The sequence below is a fragment of the Scyliorhinus canicula genome, chromosome 1 (genome assembly GCF_902713615.1).
Source record: "Scyliorhinus canicula chromosome 1, sScyCan1.1, whole genome shotgun sequence".
NCBI lineage: Eukaryota > Metazoa > Chordata > Chondrichthyes > Carcharhiniformes > Scyliorhinidae > Scyliorhinus > Scyliorhinus canicula.
Window position 1 is genome coordinate 186,251,555 of NC_052146.1, and position 17,493 is coordinate 186,269,047.

The 17,493-nt window shown below is 45.2% G+C and overlaps 1 protein-coding gene across 8 annotated transcripts in view; it reads left to right on the plus strand.

Moving 5' to 3' along the window:
• atl2 (atlastin GTPase 2) overlaps positions 1–17,493 on the plus strand; it is a 90,567-nt gene that overhangs the window by 39,592 nt on the left and 33,482 nt on the right. For all 8 annotated transcript variants that reach the window (XR_005461570.1, XM_038804517.1, XM_038804559.1 and 5 more), the window contains 5 exons: positions 2,082–2,329; positions 6,202–6,336; positions 14,100–14,204; positions 15,296–15,346; positions 16,322–16,378. Coding sequence is in view for 7 of the 8 variants with exons in the window: in XM_038804517.1 (XP_038660445.1) it covers positions 2,082–2,329; positions 6,202–6,336; positions 14,100–14,204; positions 15,296–15,346; positions 16,322–16,378 (596 nt within the window). In the remaining variant the exon portion in view is untranslated. The remainder of the gene's footprint in view (positions 1–2,081; positions 2,330–6,201; positions 6,337–14,099; positions 14,205–15,295; positions 15,347–16,321; positions 16,379–17,493) is intronic.

The window sequence follows — 17,493 nt, forward strand, 5'->3', positions numbered from 1 at the left end:
AATCTTATATCTCCTGCAGCAAAAAAGCCTGGCTCTTTCAATCTCAGTAGCGCACAAGTGAAAAATGTTTCTAACTTTTGAGCATTGTTTTTTGAGGTCTAAACAGTAAACACTGAAGCTCCTGTATAGGGGATGAAATATTTGGTCCCTGTCGTCACTGTCTAGTCTGCGCTCCAGTTTCATCTAAAACACTTCTAATATTTCTCTAGCATGGAGCTGCATCTGCTTTTAGTTTGCAGGCAAATTGTTATCCTGAAAAAAAAGTGAATGGCCTGACCTATGTAAGTAATGGCTAGTAATTATTGTTAGTAATTTTGCACTTTTTAATAATGAGCTTGTGGTTAACACACAGGTTCCAGGACTTGTGCATGAAAATTTCTAGGCTGAAACTAATGCAATACTGAAGGAAGTACTTTACCTGCCTTCTTTCGTGAGATATTAAACTGAGGCTAAGTCTGCCTGTCAACCAACATATTTAGTATTTGCTCAGGTTTATTGACGGCTGAGCCCAACATTGAATAAGTGAGGTTGGAGGAGTCCTCCTGCAAGGGAACAATCATTTGGGCCCTCGCCAGGGCAGCCCCCCCCAATACACATCCTCTCCAGTGGTGGTAGCCACACTAAAGACATGAGGCAGCATTTCGGTCAAACCAAGATACCCCAGGGCCCTTTTAGACACATTACTAGAGGTACTAATAAGCAGGGACAGTAAGGTGTGTGTGGTTGGGGGGGAGGGGAGCTGTGGGAATATCTATAGACGGTTGCTGGATAGGGCAAGACTACCGCTGAACAAAGCCAGACGAACTGGGGACAGAAGTGAATTGGGGACTCTGGAGCAAAGCTTTGGGCAGGGCCAACTCCACTTCCTTCTCAGCCTCATGCAGTTGAAAGTGATGCACAGAGCTCACCTAACCAGAACCCGAATGCACAGGTTCTTCCTGGAGATGGAGAATAAATGTGAATGGTGCCGGTGAGGCCCAGCCTCCATGCCCACATCCCAGACTTGTTGGGTTCTGGACAGCCTTCTTCGAGGCGATGTCCAAGGTGTGGGGGTGAGGGTAGAGCTGTGCAGAGAGTGGCAGTCTTCGGGGGTATCGGATCAGCCAGAACTTCATATGGGGAAGATGGCCGATGCCCTTGCTTTTGCTTCCTTAATTGCACGCTGGAGAATCCTGCTCATCTGGTGATTAGCAGTACCACCCACAGCTGCAGGCTGGCTGGCAGACCTGTCGGAATGTTTCCACCTGGAGAAGATAAAGTACACCATCCAAGGGTCAGACGAGGGTTTCCACAGCATGAGGGCTACTCGTCAGCCTGTTCCAAGACCTGTTTGAGGCCAGCAGCGACTGGGGAAAGAGGGGGAGACGGGAGAGAGCAGACCCATGCAACGAGAGGGAGCGAAGGGGGGAGGAGATGAGGGAACCCAAGGAAGTCACCGAGAGAAACATGGGGAGGGGGCAGGAAGCCCCCTCCCCCTCAAGTCAACAACAAAAACTCCAGAAAAGAGGAGCGGAGCTCAGTAGTATGACATCCAAGGGGGCTACTGAGGGGAGGGGTGAGGGAGACGGGATATTAAAAAGTATGTAAATAATAAACTGTACAACATGTAAATATCAGGTGCACTATCCGTTAAATTGTTCTGTAAAAATTGAAAAATGGCAATAAAAATATTTTTAAAACAATTTATTGAAGCGTGTTACTCAGACTTGCAGATAAAAACAGTTGCATTATTTTTGTTTTTAAACCGTTCAATTAATCACCACTTATACCTTATTATTTAATTGGGTAATAGTTACTTGTATTCCAGTCTGCTAACCATTAATTTCTGTGTCTGGCGCGGGTTTTGGGGCAGCATATGTTCGTGTCTCTTTAGTTTGGGCAAAATAACTTTTTTTTTTTTAAAAGTCACTTTTGATGCCTGGGTGTACTGAATTTAAAGGATTTCAATTGGGATTAAATTTCGTGGATGTGATTTCTGGACTAGGAAAGGAAAAATCTAACCAGGTGAGAGTGGATCAAATCACATAGTTAATGTGATTGTCATTTATAGCTTGGGCTAAAATATTTTTGGTTTTCAACAGATGAGTTTGGTAGCCAAGAAGCTGCTATGAATTCAGACGATGTACTCATGAAAGAAGCACGACCGATACAGGTAGTATTGGCACATGAAGATAATCATCATTTTGATCTTGATGAAGAATCCTTGGAACGAATTCTATTGCAAGAACACATTCGGGACTTGAATGTTGTGGTTGTCTCTGTGGCAGGAGCATTTCGTAAAGGCAAATCATTTTTGTTGGACTTCATGTTGCGGTACATGTACAATCAGGTAAGAGACGATGCTACCATTTATTTATATTTTACTTCCAAGTCGAAATGTGAACATTGTTGAAATACCTTCAGTCACTTATCAATGACATCCGAATGCTCTCTATTTGCAATCTTTTTGCCTCCATTGAAACTAGTTGAGTAGCTAGAACATAGAACAGCACAGAACAGGCCCTTCGGCCCTCAATGTTGTGCCGAGCAATGATCACCCTACTCAAACCCACGTATCCACCCTATACCCGTAACCCAAACAACCCCCCCTTAACCTTACTTTTTAGGACACTACGGGCAATTTATCATGGCCAATCCACCTAACTTGCACATCTTTGGACTGTGGGAGGAAACCGGAGCACCCGGAGGAAACCCACGCACACACGGGGAGGACATGCAGACTCCGCACAGACAGTGACCCAGCCGGGAATCGAACCTGGGACCCTGGAGCTGTGAAGCATTTACGCTAACCACCATGCTACCGTGCTGCCCCAAGCTACTTGTGGAATGCTTGCTTGGTTCTCCTCCAAATGCTCATGGGCTCTGAATATTTAATTTTTCCATTTAAGTCCGGAAAACAAAAATCTACAAGTTCAACCTAGATTCTTTGTAACTATCTCTACAAATTCATTCCCCCCCCCCCCCCCCCCCCCCCCCCCCCCCCCCTACCGTTCTTGACTCCTGAAGTGAATCATTTGTGACGATAGGATGTCCCTCTCACCCACACACCTCATAATTCCTGAGAACCTGGATTGTGACTGTTGATGGAATCAATTGTGATATCCTTTGCAATTAATCAAGAGCCTGTTCAAGTCTGACCTCTATCTACTTCTACAGGGGGTCAGGTCAGTTGCTGACTATCATCGTGCTTCGAGTCCTCTTACTTAGCCATCCACAGCCCGGGCTAATTATAGGACCAGTAATGTCACCTACTGAGAACAGATTGACCCTGGAAGCTCCCTAGATTGTGGTGATCAAGTACTTGCAAGATGTAGTTTTCGATCAATTAGGGAAATATTCCATAAAAATGTAATCTTGTAGGGACTTATTTTGTGTAAATTTCAAGAGCAGAACTACTTGCATTTTCTCTCCTCTCTCGTAGCATTCCCACCTCGAGTCAGAAGGCCGTGAGTTCAAGTCCCACTGCAGAACTTGTGCATGGAAGTCTCTAGGCTGAAACTAATGCGATACCAAGGGAGTACTTCACTGCCATCTTTCTGCCATTAAAATGAGGCCATGTCTCCGTCAAGTGGCACTGTTTCAAAAGAGCACGAGAGTACTCCTGGTGTCCTAACTGATGTTTATCCCTCAATTATAGAAACTGGTTATCTGGCCTTTTGTGGAGAGTGTTTGCTGTGCAGAAATTGGCTGCCGCGTTTCCTATATTACAACAGTGATTGCACTTAATTGACTAAAATACTTTGGAATGTGGTTCTGAAAGGTGCTATAATGTGCAATACTGTGAATGCTGCTGGAAATCTGAATTAAACAAAGTGCTGGAAATATTCGGGTCTGACAGCATCTATGCAGCGAGAAGGCTAACATTTCAAGTCCAATACGTTTCCTTTTCAGAACTGAAGGAGGGTCAAAATGTTGTTGGCTTTTATGCTGTCCAAGTGGAGAGGGGGAAGATAATGGGGAAGGTCTGGGATAGGGGAGAGAGTTGGTGAGATTAAATGACAAACATGTCATGGATCAAAATGCAAAGGGAGTTGTAACGATTGTGGTAAAGATACAAAGTATTTGTCTAAAATTCACACAGCAAATAAAGGAATCAAAATGGGAGACAGAGTTCATGGTCTGAAATTGTTGAAGTCGGTGTTGAGACCAGAAGGTGCCCCTAATCGGAAGATACGATGCTGTTGTTTTGAGATTGAGTTAAGCTGAACACTGCAGCAGGCTGAGGGCAGAAATGTGAGCATGAGAGCAACATGGTAAATGTAAGCAATTGGAAGTTTGGTCTCGTGCTTGCAGACTTGAGTGGAGGTGTTCACAAAAGGTCACCCCATCTGTGTTTGACCTCACCAGTGTAGAGGAGACTGCATAATGAGCAATGAATGTATCAAAAGAAGTAAAAAATTAATTGCTGCTTCAGCTTTGAAGAGCAAAAAGTAAAAGGGCAGGTGTTGACTTCCTACGATTGCATGGGAAGAGGACAGGTGTTTGGGGGGGACAGAAGGTGAGCTGGTTTAGCACAGTGGGCTAAACAGCTGGCTTGTAATGCAGAACAATGACAGCAGCGCGGATTCAATTCCCGTACCGGCCTCCCCGAACAGGTGCCGGAATGTGGCGACTAGGGACTTTTCAGAGTAACTTCATTGAAGCCTACTTGTGACAGTAAGTGATTATTATTAGTATCCCTCTGGACTGCTGAAATGGTTGGGTAAGATACGTTTTGGTGGCACCATGCTGGAGGCGGTGGAAATGGCGAATGATCATTTGAATGTGGAGGCTGGTGTGGTGGAAAGTGAGGGTGAGGAACCTGATCTGTTTGGGGGGGGGGGGGGCAGGCAGGAATCCTGTGTTCAGGAAAAAGGAAGACTTGTCAGAAGTGCTGTTGTGGAAGGTTGCATCTTCGCAATGGAATAAAATCTTTCCAGAAGACTAGGTGTGAGGACTAGGTGGCTGTGGAAGCCTATGGGCTTATTATTAGTTGACTGTCTATCCTTGGAAATGGAAACACAGGAATCAAGACCAGGAAGGAAAATGCTGGATATGACCCATGTGAATGTGAGAAGCAAAGTAAAATTTTCCTGTTCAGATGAGAATGCATCCATACAATCTTTTATTTGCTATTTTAGTGAATTTGTGAAACTGCTAGTTATTCCTTGTAGCATTCATTGAGTGAAAATTCAAACCATGCATACTAGGAATACACAATGTATGCCACACTTTTTTAATACACGTGAATAAGAACTGTATGCAAATGACTTTGCCCCCTCTCTGAACCCCCCCCGGCCCCCTCGCTGCCCCCCCCCCCCGCCCCCTTAAAAAATACTTCAGACTACCCTGGTGTGAATTTAGAATGTCATTAATTCCCTTTTCAACTTTTGTCACTGACTTGACCACCTGATTAGATTCCAAGGTTTGCATGCCCTAGTCCTGACCATGTGTCTTTCTCCAGTTTTCCTTTGGTCTTTCCCCATGCCCTGCCTGAACTTGCTCTTGTCCATGAGACTCGCCTCTTGCGCCCTTTTTCCTATTTGCACCAAAATACTAACCAACCTAGCTGTTACTTTCTGTTGTCCCCAGAAAAATGTTTAACTGGCTCATTTGGGACATTTTTCAGTTTGAAATGGCCTCCATCCTTACTGTTCATCTTTCTGCTTCATTGGCTTTTTGCTTCTGGCTTCTCCCATTTTACTTGGGGGTTGCTACAATGTTGGTTGATCACCCTTCTACATGCCCTCCAGTCAGCCACCCATTCCTCTGCCAGTTCTGCTGCGTTTGTATCTCACTGCTTCATTTTTCCACCTGGACTTTGGCCTTCCTCATCCTGGCAATCAAGTCTTAGTTGCCACACCACATTTCCCCCTTCTTTCTGTGCAGCAGATGGCCACACCATTTCAATCTCAAAAATATACCAATCACGAATTGTGTCAAACTCTAGCAATTTGTTACTTCAACCAAATTAAATGCATCCATAAGTTAGCAATATGTTTCACTTTATGTCTCAGCACTGATCTATTACTAAAGAGATAAATGTTTTGATTTAATACTTGTGGCAAAAAAGTTGGTGTTACAGGGATTTTCTATCTAATAGATACGGATGGGTAGTTTGAACCCTTTGGACAAAATTCAGAACTAACTTTTTGCTACCAAACTCTCCCAACAAATTAAACATTTTTGCAACTATTGTGATGCTTGTTTTTCCTCCTGCAGAATCCTGGTACATGGCTCGGTGGAGATGATGAGCCGTTGACCGGCTTTACTTGGCGGGGTGGATGTGAGCGTGAAACTACTGGTATACAAGTTTGGAGCGAAGTTTTTGTAATCAATAAGTCTGATGGAAGCCAGGTATGCTTAACGGTGAATGTTTACAAAAATGTTGAATACTTCACATTCCATTTCATGTGAGCTTTTTCTATAATTGGGAATACTATAACACAATCTACAAATTGGCTCTCGCTCTCACTCTCTGGCTGGCGCGCTCTGTCTGCCGCACGCACGCTCGCCCTCGCGGTCTGGCGTGCTCTGTCTGCCGCGCGCTCACCCTCGCGGTCTGGCGCGCTCTGTCTGCCACGCGCGCGCCCTCGCGGTCTGGCGCGCTCTGTCTGCCGCGTGCTCGCCCTCGCGGTCTGGCGCGCTCTGTCTGCCGCGCGCTCGCGGTCTGGCGCGCTGCCTGCCGCGCGCGCGCTCCCTCTCTGTCTGTCTGTTGCCCGCCCCCTCTGTCTGTCTTCCGGTGTTTGTCCTCCCTGCTAGTATGTTGGTCCCCTCCCATGACTAGTCTAGTCCGTTGCCTATGCCCGCCGACTCTCTGCTTTCTCTGCCTGCCCCCTCACCTGCATTTCCCTGTTCTCGCTCTCTCCTGTGACTGGTCTTTCTGATCAGAACAAGGCAGTACAGTCCCACGCAAACACGTTACATTGTCTGAGTTTCTGATTCTTTCGGCGATCTTCCTCCGACCCGCCTTCATATCACTGCCTCATCTGACCTTTGTCCTGGCCGTTGGTCTGTACAAAGTCATTTCCCTCCGCCGGGGTATTCTGTGACCCAGAGTCTGTCTGGAAATAGCATGCTAAATCGCACCCCACGTTTATGAAGCACCGACTTTGCCTGATTAAACTCAGCCCGTCTTTTTGCCAGGTCTGCCCCAATGTCTTGATAAATACAGATTCTATGTCCTTTCCACATACTCGCTTTCATCTGTCTTGCCCCCCGAAGGATCCCCTCAGGGTCCTGGTATTGGTGCAGCTTTGCAACGATCGCTCTCGGCTGCTCCCCTGCCTTGGGCTTCGGTCTGAGCGACCAGTGTGTCCTGTCGAGTTCTGGGGGTTTGGGGAAGCTGTCTCTCCCAACTAGGTTGCCTAGCATTTGTGCAATGTAGTCTGTCGGATCTCTGCCCTCGATCCGCACATTCTGCCGTCGGGACTCATTTTCCTGGTCCTCGACCTTCCCTTTCAAGCTCCTTTGGGCAGCCACCAACCTTTTCACCTCTGCTTCCAAAGCGACGATCCTGAAGTTCTGGTCCGTCGAGGCTTTTTCTCAAGGTCCTGGATCGCCCTCTCCTCCTGCGCCTCTACTTTCTTCCCCAGTCCATCAATCGACTTCTGTAGGGTGACCATCGCCTCCGTCACAATACATTAACCGCCACTTGGATCTCTATTCTGATCGCCTCCTTCATGGAGGCCAGCTCCTCTTTGAAGGTCCTCCATCTGCCTCTAGATGGCAAGGGGTAGGCTGATGCTCGGGTCGATGGTCTGCCTCTCAAGGGTGGCTGGGGCCCCTCCGCTCATGGGTCTGTTGGTTTGTCCGCTTGCAGTTAGTGGCTCTTTCAGCCACTTCTATCCCTTCGGCCCTTGAGCTCCCGTTCACTGGAGTTTTTGTAGTTCTTCCGTTGGGGTTATTTTGTTATTGAATTTTCGGGCAAAATTTGCCCAAGTGCCTTTTTTGATTCTGGTTGGGATGAGAGCCACCTGATGAGCGTCCGCTCAGCTCATCACCGGAAGTCTCTTTTTACATACTTTCGAAGACAAATGTAGGTCCCTTACAGCCCAAAACAGGAAAATTGATAATGGAGAACAAAACAAATGGCCAAGCAATTAAATAACTACTTTACTTTTGTCTTTGGGGAGGAAAACACCCAGAAATACTGGGGAACAAAGAGTCTAACGAGAATGAATAATTAAAAGAATCACTAAAATTCCTTATTTAAGGTATCACTAAAAATGGCACTGAAAGATTAACGAGACTAAATGCTGATACCTCCCCAGGGTGCTAAAAGAGGTAGCCATGGAAATATTGGATAAGTTGGTTGCCATCTTCCAAAATTCTGCATCCTGGAGCAGCTCCAGCAGGTTGGAAGGTGGCAAATATAACCCCACTAAGCAGTTTGGATGGTGGCAAATATAACCCCACTTTTTTAAAGGAGGCAGAAAAGGGGCAATTACAGACCAGTTAGCCGCACCGTATAATGGATTTGAGCAATTTTCCTATGAAAGAATGTTAAAATAGGACATTTAGGGAAGCCCGGTGGCGAAGTGGTTAGCACTGCTGCCTATGACACTGAGGACCCGGGTTTGATCCCGGTTCACTGTCAGTGGAGTTTGCACATTCTCCCAGTGTCTGCGTGGGTTTCACTCCCACAACCCAAAGATGTGCAGGGTAGGTGGATTGGCCACACTAAATTGCCCCCTTAATTGTAAAATAAATAATTGGCTACCCTAAATTATTTTTTAAATACTTGGAAAATATCAACGGGATTAGACAAAGGGTTTATGATGCGGAAATCCTGTTTGACAAACCTAATGGAATTTTTGAGGACATAACTAGCAGAATAGATGAGGGCAAACCAGTAGATGTGGTGTATTTGGATTTTTGGAAAACTTGATAAAGAGATTAGTGTGTAAAATTAAAGCACATGGGATTGGAGGCAATATATTGGCTTACATTGAGTATTGGCATACATTGAGAATTAGGTAGCAGACTAGCAATGAATGGGCCTTTTTCAGAGTGGCAGGTGGTGACTAGTGGGTTCAGTGATTGGGCCCCAGTTATTCACATATATTCAATGATTTGGATGAGGGAACCAAATACGATATTTCAAAGTTTGCTGATGATGCAAAACTTAGTGGAAAGTTGTTAGGATACTGTTGTAGACCCTTTGCCTGTTCTGTGTTTCCTTCTTAATCCCTTCCCTGCTAGCTGCCTTTAATCTGCCGTTCTTGCTGGCTGCTGCCACACAGACATTTGCTTAAACTACAAACTTCAGGCAAGCACAAAAGCCCTTGGTCTAATAGACTAGCCAGGATTTCCCCTTTGGGTTCTGTGGTAGCCCATGATGTCCGTTTGATAGACTTGGCAAGCAGCCAATCGGTGAATCTGAAATTCTGAGCCATCTCCTGTTGTTGCTTGCAATTGGTGGAGTCATTCAGAATCTTCCAGAAGAAAGGTGGGTCATGTGAAGAGCTCCATTTTATCCTGAATCCTGTGAGAAGAGATTCAGCAAGTAAGCAACTGGAAGACACTCTCTCTCTGCCAGACAATTTAAAAGGCTGGTATAAAAAACCTGCAACGGCATTCCTATTTAAAAGACTGACAGCAGCCAAAACAATGAAGAGATCACCTGGAGGGCAAGGCTGCCAGGAGTTTCTCACCATTCTGTTATTCTTTAATCCTCTGCCTGAATGGCTGGCAAGAACCTAAACTGAGAACCCTGTTTATAATACAACTGGAATTTCTGCACATAGATCAGGCAAATGAAAAGTGTAAGATTCTTGGGAATAAAAGCTCCAGTAATATGAGACGGAAGCTCCATCTCATCGAAGGTCAGAATTGCACCAACCTGAATCCCTTGTATGAACCAATTCCCCAGAGGGCCGCATTCTGAGAAGACATGCCACAACCGCAGCAGCGAGGATTCAACTCGAACCTTTTCTCCAATTCCCATTATTCTAACCCTTGGGTAGCACAGGGTGCTGGGTTCGATTCCCGGCTTGGGTCACTGTCTGTGTGGAGTCTGCACATTCTCCCCGTGTCTGCGTGGGTTTCCTCAATGCTCCGGTTTCCTCTTAAGTCCGAAAGATGTGCTGTTAGGTGAATTGGACATTCTCAATTCTCCCTCAATGTACCCGAACATGGGCAGTAGTGTGGCGAATATTGGATTGTCACAGTATCTTCATTGCAATGTTAATGTAAGCCTACAGCACTAAAAGATTATTATTATTTTCCTATCTCTTCAGTGAGCTTGGGTGAATGGTGGGATGGGGTTTTGAGAATAGGTAGACTAGTAGACCATAGTTCCAATTAATTAATATTTTACTCTTGTTATAAATAGTTTATTAATATTTTGCTGAAGTTCATTGAAGCAGTCGAGGGTTATAGTTCTCGGGGTTGGGGGGGGGGCAACACGGTGCAATGGTTAGCACTGCCTATGGTGCTGATGATCCGGGTTTGATCCTGGCCCCGGGTCACTGTCTGTGTCGAGTTTGCACATTCTCCCCGTGTTTGTGTAGGTTTCGCCCCCACAACCCAAAGATGTGCAGGGTAGGTGGATTGGCCACACTAAATTGCCCCTTAATTGGAAAAAAAAATAATTGGGTACAAATTTTTTTTTTATTTTAAAAAGATTTCTGGGAAACACAAGTTATTGGTTAATTCACTTAAGTTGGGACTCTGGGGTCTGTAGGGCTGGAACTGACTGCACACTCGCCCACGGTGTTGAGTGCTGAGGAGGATGTAAAGAAGCTTCAAGATGATTTTGACAAGTTGAGCGAATGGACAAATGCACGGCAGATGCAGTATAATGTGGATAAATCTGAAGTTATCAATGTCAGGAGGCAAAACCGAATGGTAGAGCTATTTAAATGGTATAGATTGGGAAATGTTAATGTACAACGCAACCTAGGTATCCTTGTACACCAATTGCTGAAAACAAGCATGCCGTGCTTAAGGCAAATGATATGCTGGCCTTCATTGCAAGAGGACTTGAGTACAGGAGCAAGGATCTCTTGTTCATGCCTGTACAAGGCCTTGATGAGATCACAGCTGGAGTATTGTGTAGTTTTGCTCTACTTTCTGCTTACTAAGAAAATATATTTCCATAGAGGGCATGCAGTGAAGGCTCATCAGACTGATTCCTGGGTAGCAGGATTGTCTATATGAGAGGTTGGGTCGATTCGGCATGTTAACTTTAGAACAGTTAGGAATCTCATTGTAATGTACACAATTCTGTTGGGATAAACTGATTTGTACAGGGATGTTTCTTTCCTCTGGCTGGGTGGGTGTCTAGAACAAGGGGTTACTGTCTCAATGAGGTTGGCCATTTAGGACTGATGAGAGAGAAACCTCTTCACTCATTGCGATTGAGCCATTGGCTATTGCGTTAAGAAGTTTGGGGTATGGAAAGGGATAGTGTGGGGGGTGGCGGGGAAGGGGGGGTGTGGAATAAAGCATAGGGCGTCCTTGTATGCCGATGACTTATATGTGTCGGAACCGAGTGTGTCAATATGGGGAATACTGGAGCTGCTTCGGGTGTTGGGTCTTTCTCTGGGTATAAATTAAATCTAGACGAGTGAATATTTTGTGGTGTCTTGGCCAGGGGTGGGGGGGCTGCCATTCCGTAGTGCAGGGACTCAATTTAGATACGTGGGGGTGCAGATTGTTCGGGATGGGGGGGGGGGGGTTACGTAGGTACATTTCTAGTTTGGTGGGGAGGGTGAAAGTTGATCTGGCAAGGCGAGATAGTCTCCCTCTGTCACTGGCGGGTTGGGTACAGGCGGTTAAAATGAATGTACTGCTGCAATTCTTGTTTATTTTTCATGCCTGCTGAGGCATTTTTTAGAGAGATTGAAGGGATGATTATCTAGTTCATATGGGGAGGGAAGATGGCCAGAATTAGAAAGATGCTGCTACAGAGGGAAGGAAGACGGGGGGGGGGGGGGGGGGGGGGGGGGGGGGGGGGGGGGGTTTGGGTCTTCCGAACCTGATGTATTATTACTGGGCGGCGAATGTGGAGAAGGTGCGGAGCTGGGTCACACGGATTGATTCCCAGTGGGTCAGAATTGAGGAGAGTTCGTGCAGGGGGTCGGGATTGAAGGCGCTAGCGACAGCGCCGCTTACGACGGCCCTGGAGAGACACTCGGGGAGTCTGGTAGTAATAGCTTCATTGAGAATTTGGTGGCAGTTTCGCCAGCACTTTGGGTTGGGGGCGGGGTCAAGGGAAATGCTGTTTCGGGGCAACCATCGATTTGAGCCAGGGAAGTGGGATGGAAATTTTAGGAGATGGGAGGAGAAAGGAATTAGGACACTGAAAGATTTGTTTCTTGGGGGTCAGTTTGCGGAATTGAAGGAGCTTGGAGCGAAGTATGGACTGGAAGCGGGGGGAAATATTTAGATACATGCAGGTTCGAGACTTTGCCAGAAAGGAGATGCAGAGCTTCCCAGTAGAGCCGGCTTCCACATTGCTGGAGGAGGTGCTGATGACAGGGGGACTGGAGAAGTGGGTTGTATTGGCGGTTTACTGGGCTATTTTGGAGATGGAGAAGGCTCCGCCAGAAGGGATCAAGGCAAAGTGGGAGGAAGAGTTGGGAGAGGGTATGAAGGAGGGGTTCTGGTGTGAGGTGTTCCGGAGGGTTAATGCCTCCACACAAGGGCGAGGATGAGCCGGTTCTTTGTGAGGGTAGCATTTGTGTGTGAACGTTGGGTTGTTTTTTTTGGGGGGGGGGGGGGGGGGGGGGAGGGGAGAGGGGGAGAGGGGAGAGGGGAGAGGGGAGAGAGAGAGAGAGAGAGAGAGAGAGAGGAGAGAGAGAGAGATGAGAGAGAGAGAGAGAGAGAGAGAGAGAGAGAGAGAGAGAGAGAGAGAGAGAAACAAACCACATTCCTATGTTTTAGTCCTGTCCAAAGGTGGAGGATTACTGGAAGGAGGTTTTTTTGGGTAATCTCTGAGGTGCTGCACGTGAAGCTTGACCCGGGCCCTCGGGAGGCCATATTCAGGGTGTTGGACCAGCCGGGGTTGGAAACGGGTGCGGAGGCGGATTTGTGGCCCTCACCTCGTTGATCGCCCGAAGAGGAGTCCTGTTAGGGTGGAGATCAACCTCTCCACCCTGTGCCCTAGTGTGGCTGGGGGACCTGCTGGAATTCTTGACGCTTGAAAAGGTCAAATTTGAACTGAGGGGAAGGATGGAGGGGTTCTACAGTTCATGGGTGTTATTCATTATGCACTTTCAAGAACTGGATAACAACGAACATTAGGTGGGGGGGGGAAGGGCTGTGAGGGTTCAGGGGAGAGGGACTGTATGTGTTAATGGTGACTATGGGTGATTCCTGATTCCTTTTTGTCATTTGTTTAACATGCAGGCTAATGTTTGGTGGGAGGATGGGATCGTTGTTATTGATATGGGGATTGACATTACATTTGTTACTGATTATTTACTGTTGGGTGTAAATTTGGGTGAAAATGTGAAAAAGGAGAATAAAAATATATATATATTTTTAAAAACATCTTCACTCGGGGTTGTGAACCTGTGGAATTCTATACCCCAGAAGCTGTGGAGCAAGTCGCTAAAAATATTTAAGAAGGAAATAGATTTCTAGACTCGAGCGTGGAATATGGCGTTGAGATAGAGGATCAACCGTGAACATATCGTTTGGCAAGCAGGCTAGAATGATCTATTTTCTATCTTTGTTAAATTTAATAAATCATTGGCTTAAGGACAAACAACAAATCATGGTTAATGGTTATTTTTCAGAGAATGGTACACAGCAGTGTTCTTCAAGGTTTGGTGCTAGGACTGCTGCTGTTTTATACCCTTTTTTTTAGCTATATGTACATGACTTGGGATATTGGAATAAAAACATGGGAATGGCAGACGTTTTTTTTCTTTATTTAAAATTATGCGATAGCAGCTGGTAACTAGTTTGATTTCTTCCTGTAACTTGCTCTTAACGTCCCTGTGTCATAATGTAAAAATAATCAACAAACAACTTGATCTGTGCTCAAATGTATTTTGAATGCAATACTCAATTGATAAAACCACTGCAGCAATTCAGAAACTACCAAATGCTGATGTTTTCATGCATTTGAAAACTATTACCTCAAACTTTGGAATTTTTTTTTCTAGGTTGCAGTGCTTTTAATGGATACTCAGGGGGCCTTTGACAGTCAGTCAACCATAAGAGACTGTGCTACAGTGTTTGCTCTCAGCACCATGACTAGTTCTGTTCAGGTAAAGATCAAATTTCTAACTGCTTACTGGTGCTGCAGCAATTTCTGTCCAATTTACTGTTGCATTATCATTTATTGGGAGATCTTCTGTCCTTCATTAGTTTTTTTTTAAAGCCTTCCCAGTTTTAATATTCTGTAATTAATTTCGTTTGTATTTAATCGTTTGTATTTATACATCCAATAATTAAGTTATTTTTTTCTTTAAAAAATAAATTTTTAACGTCTAATTAAGGGGCAATTTTAGCGTGGCCAATCTACCTACCCTGCACATCTTCGGGTTTGTAGGGGTGAGACCCACGCAGACACGGAGTGTGCAAACTCCACACGGACAGTGACCTGGGGCCGGGACTGAATCTGGGTCCTCAGTGGTGTGAGGCAGCAGTGCTAACCGTGTTGCCCACCAATAATTAAGTTAATGCATGTTGAATCAAAATTATGGTCAGTTATTCAGCTTCTCAAAATAAATAGCGAATGGATGAATAGCCAGAAAATGTCACCAATATATTTAGTAATGCAAAATTATCTGAGATGTATAAATAGATTTAATAACTTTAAGAAAGCATATTTAAAATGTGAATAAATATGTGGAAAGAAGAGGGAGTGGGATGACTTTTGACAAGGGAAGCATTTGTGACGTTTTGTGGAGGCTGTCCGCCAACCCTGGGGGAACCTCTGGTCCTGCCATGGTCAGCAGAGATTTCTGTTTTATGGACTGGAAGATCCCCTCAGTGGGAACAACCGTTAAATTCTGGACATCGGTCCAAGTCCGGATAGTGTGTGGCTTGGAGGAGAACTTGCAGGTGACAGTGCTCACATGTATCTGCTGCCTTTGTCCTAGGTGGCAGAGGTAGTGGGTTTGGAAGGTTCTGTCAAAGGTGCCTTGCTCAATTGCTGCAGTGCATCTTGTATAAGGTACACACTACTAACACTGTCGGTGGCTAAGGGAGTGAGCATGGAGGTGATGGATGATCTGCAGATCAGGTGAACTGCTTTATCCTGGATGATGTCGAGCTACGCTCATCCAGGCAAGTGGAGAGTCATTTTATCACCTTTTTCTATGAAAACAAATGTTTATCTAACTTTCTGTTGTAGGTATACAATTTGTCTCAGAACATTCAAGAAGATGATCTGCAGCACTTGCAGGTATTGTGGCCAATTAATTTTGTGGGAAATCTTGATATAGTGCACTTTGATGTAATATTTTCTTACGTTGAAGGTCTGGATGATTCCAACTTCCGACGCTAGATTGCATTGGGATCTACTTCAATGTACTAATACTTGAGTGTGAGTTATTTTGGTCTAGGTTTGTTTTCCTGCACATTAGTTCTAACCCACTTTGTGAATCTACCCTGCATATGTTCCTGCGGTCCTACTAAACCTTCCCAATGTGGGCCCTCTGCTACACATTTTAAATACATTTTTCTATCTTCTCTGACCCCTTTGTCAGCATATGGAATGATCAGCACCAAATAATTATTTGTATGTACTGGAGCCAGTGACTTGGGAAATACCTGGAGCAAGATTTTTGGGCCTGATAAAGCAGGGCAGCCAATTGGACTCAGTAACAGCCCTTCAGAAGGCTCTCAAAGAAGACTGACTGGAGGTTTTCAGTTTGGCTTCCAGTTTTCTGACCGCATGGTGCAGTTTAACTGTCTGGACAGTTGCCCGGAGCAGCCGACTAGAGTGTCACTGCTCTTGGCAGGGCTGCCTACCTGCCTGTGCACTGTAGAATCGTTTTTTTCTGCCTTGAATCAAATGTAGTCCCCATTCTTTGATCCCAAAATTGATGCACCCTGCATTGTAGGGATAGTACTGCTTCTCATTTAACGGCTATCAAGTAGATCAATCTTCACTGCCGGAGTCTAGCTATGTCTGTCGGCTAAGTTTATGAATACAGATGTTCTTAAGTAAATATAGATAAGGTGCGTGCGCCTGCCTGGTACAACCTGCCCATTCTGGGAAAGAAACGCTAGCATAAGCCGAAGTCTCTGTACTTTGAAATCTGCCTGTTCTTACTGAGCGCCTTGAACTTTGGTATATATAGAATGTACTGGGTTCAATTATAAGTTCCAATCATATGCAAACTTGCTGATTACACACCCTTTCTGCCCTTTGTAGCTCTTCACCGAATATGGCCGACTGGCAATGGAAGAAGTATATCAAAAGCCCTTCCAGGTTTAGTATATTTTAATAACTTGTATATTGTGTGAATGCATTCAACATTAGGTGTGACTTTCTTTCACCACTATTCCTTCAGGATCACAAGGATTTTTACTTCAATACCCAAGACTGTGATGAGAAATAGTTTATTTCTAAAATAACTGAATATATTTAAAGTACCAAGATTCCCCCAAATATCAATCAAATAATGGAAAAGCACACGCTTAAATTTATTCATATAACCAGCTAAGCAGAGTACTAGTTTTAACTTACAACTTGAGATTTAAATCAAATCAAAGTTAACAATACCCATGCTGTAAAGATAGCAGATTGGCCTGGCCATTCAAGAGTGTCGGAATACAGCATTTGTGAAAAAATAATGTTGGCAATGAATTATATTAAGAGCAGAGAAAGTTGAAATATTTGCCTGCAATTGTGAAATGTTCAGTTTTTAAATTTTAATCTTTTTTTTTTAAAAAAGCATTTTATTCAAACTTGTATCAAAGTAGGTTACAGCAAATAAACGCCCCGGAAACATTGTTCCCATTAATCAACTATACAGTTTGTACAGATTTTTCTCCTTTTTCCCCCCCACCCCCCCTGCAACGAACAGCTCCTCAAACACGGTCACAAACATCCCCCACCTTTTCTCAATCTCCCCTGTTGAGCCCCCTAACTCATACTTTATCTTATCCAACCGCAGGAAGTCATACAGGTCACCCAACCATGCTGCTCCGCCTGGTGGCAATGCCAACCGCACCCAGCAAAATACGTCGACGTGCAGTCAGAGACGAAGGCCAAGACATCGGCCTTCCTCCTCTCCATGAACTCCGGCTGAAACCCCAAATATTGCCACCAAAGGGTCCGGGCCCACTCCCTCCTCCACTACCCTGGCTAAGACCACGAACACTCCTGTCCAGAATCGTCCCAATTTTTCACAACCCCAAACATGTGAGCATGATTAACTGGGCTCCACCCACACCTCTCACACTCATCCGCTACTCCCTGAAAGAACCTACTCATTCTCACCCGAGTCACATGCACCCTGTACACCACCTTAAACTGTATCAAGCTCATCCTTGCACAAGAAGAGGTCCCGTTTACCCTTTGTAGTGCCTCACTCCATACCC